The 2,183-nt window shown below is 39.8% G+C and overlaps 1 protein-coding gene across 1 annotated transcript; it reads left to right on the forward strand.

Moving 5' to 3' along the window:
- The first annotated feature begins 471 nt into the window (after window positions 1-471).
- Window positions 472-1,398, forward strand: LOC108789728 (olfactory receptor 5V1-like). The gene has a single exon (XM_018559811.1). It carries the CDS (start codon window positions 472-474, stop codon window positions 1,396-1,398), a length of 927 nt encoding a protein of 308 aa, XP_018415313.1.
- The last annotated feature ends 785 nt before the right edge of the window (window positions 1,399-2,183 follow it).

Genomic DNA, 2,183 nt, shown 5'->3' on the forward strand with positions numbered 1-2,183 from the left:
AACATTCAATAAAAATGTAAAGTGTGAAAACACAAACAATGACCAAATGATGATTGTGATGATGATAACATCCTCAAGTTTCATATGAAATAATTAATGTGTTGGTCTTTAGAATGAATGGCACCATCAGTGATAAGTATCTTTTAGGATCTGCTAATTACTAGTCTATTTAGGTTTTCCGAGGACAATTAGGATTCATTTAAAATTGAAACTATTCACAGAAATGTAAATCAGTGAAGAAACAGATTTTCAAAATTGTACTATATATACTAATGGTAATCTTTCTGTTTTTAGAAATTCTTCATATGTTTGGAAAACAACTAATTCTGTCTATTTCTTTGAATGGAGAGAAAAAACAACATTAGTAGAGTCTTTATTTTAGGATTCGAGAATCTACAAGGCAACAGGTACTTACTCTTCTGTTTGCTGCTCTTCACCTTTTGTGTAACATTATTTGGGAATGCCTTGATTATGATTTTGGTGTCCTACAGCAAGAACCTCAGATCTCCCATGTACTTCTTCCTCTCACAGCTCTCCCTATGCGATATCTTACTGAGCATTGACAGTGTACCAAACACTCTTAATGTTATTATTAATGAAGGAGGAACCATGTATTTAGCAGGGTGCATTATTCAATACATCATCTTTCTTATGTCAGAAAGTTCAGAGTGTCTTCTTCTGACAGTGATGTCCTATGACCGATATTTGGCCATCTGTAGCCCACTGCATTATGGTTCAATAATGGGGGACACATTCTGCAAGAAATTGTCCGTAGTGTGTTGGACACCAAGTTTTATTTATTCTCTTATTTTATCTGCAAGTTTAAGTAGTTTGTATTTCTGTGGCCCAAACACCATTGACCATTTCTTCTGTGACCTGGATCCTATATTGAAACTTTCTTGTTCGGATGTCTCTTTTATTCACGTGGAAGCCAAGGTATTGAGCGTCCCGGCAGTGGTTTGTCCATTCCTGATCATCATGGCATCATACATCTGTATTGTCAATGCAGTTTTGAATATTTCATCATTTTCCGGAAGACAAAAGGCCTTCTTCACCTGCAGCTCCCACCTGACTGTTGTGTGCCTTTATTATGGGACAGTGATAGCTGTGTACATGCTTCCAACCTCATTGCACACATTGAATATGAATAAAATTTTTACTATGATCTACGCTGTTTTCACTCCGTCTCTTAACCCCATCATCTACAGTCTGAGGAACAAGGACATCTGGGAGGCAATGGAAATTTTTCTGAATAAAATTACCTGCTGTTTAGGGATGAGGTCTAGGTTCACTGCTACCATAGGTTCGGGGCATATCCTGTATGTTCGAGGTTTGCACACCCGGAGAAATAATGTAGGGATTTCTCATAATAAACATAATGTACTTCCTGGACTTTGAACTTAGGTCAACTAGCTTTCGGTGGCAAATAAAGGGCCCTTTAGAGAAAGGAGTCATACTCCTCTCTATAGAAGGCAGAAGCCATGTTATCAGTGTGCTTTAGGTGTGATAGGGAAAGCATAAGGACAGCTGTTGATAAAGTGCATCGAGAGAGATTAGTATAGAGCTTGTCGGCACTGGCGGGTTTCTTAAAGCAGATGTACACCTCTACTTAATGTCCCTTAGGTAGCAAAATGCTGTGTATCTTGGAGAGTCAGTTCACACCATATCCAGTGCGTTCCAGTGCAGGTAGTGCCCAGAGCGCACTGGATGGCATAAAGCAAGTATATGCACTATTTTTTTGTGAATGCACTACACCAAAAAGCAGGGCATTGCTGCACCATGCGTTCTGGTGGGAGAAATTGCACTGCAGGTGGGAGACGTGTCTGCAGTGCCATTGACATGAATGGCACCATCAAGCCACCTCCTGCCCCAGAACATGGGAGGCTTGCTCTATGTGATCCTGTGCGTTCTGGGCACTAACGGTGGATATAGTGTGAACCAAACCAGAGAATTTGTAGGTGGGGGTTAGTCTTAAACACTTCCAACCAAATGTAGACAGAATTTGTCCTGAAAAACAAGCTATAATTTAACTTGATACACCATGTAGTTGCAAAGATATGTACAGTTTTACTAACACATGTCAAAGTAGTAAAAGTGAGTTCAGGCATTAAAGGAGAACTATGAGGTGAGTGCTTTTCACTCACCTGATAGTTCTAGCCGACCTGTGACAATGAGACTGTCAC

The sequence above is a fragment of the Nanorana parkeri genome, unplaced genomic scaffold (assembly GCF_000935625.1).
Source record: "Nanorana parkeri isolate BGI_ZX_2015 unplaced genomic scaffold, ASM93562v1 scaffold416, whole genome shotgun sequence".
In the NCBI taxonomy this organism is placed as follows: domain Eukaryota; kingdom Metazoa; phylum Chordata; class Amphibia; order Anura; family Dicroglossidae; genus Nanorana; species Nanorana parkeri.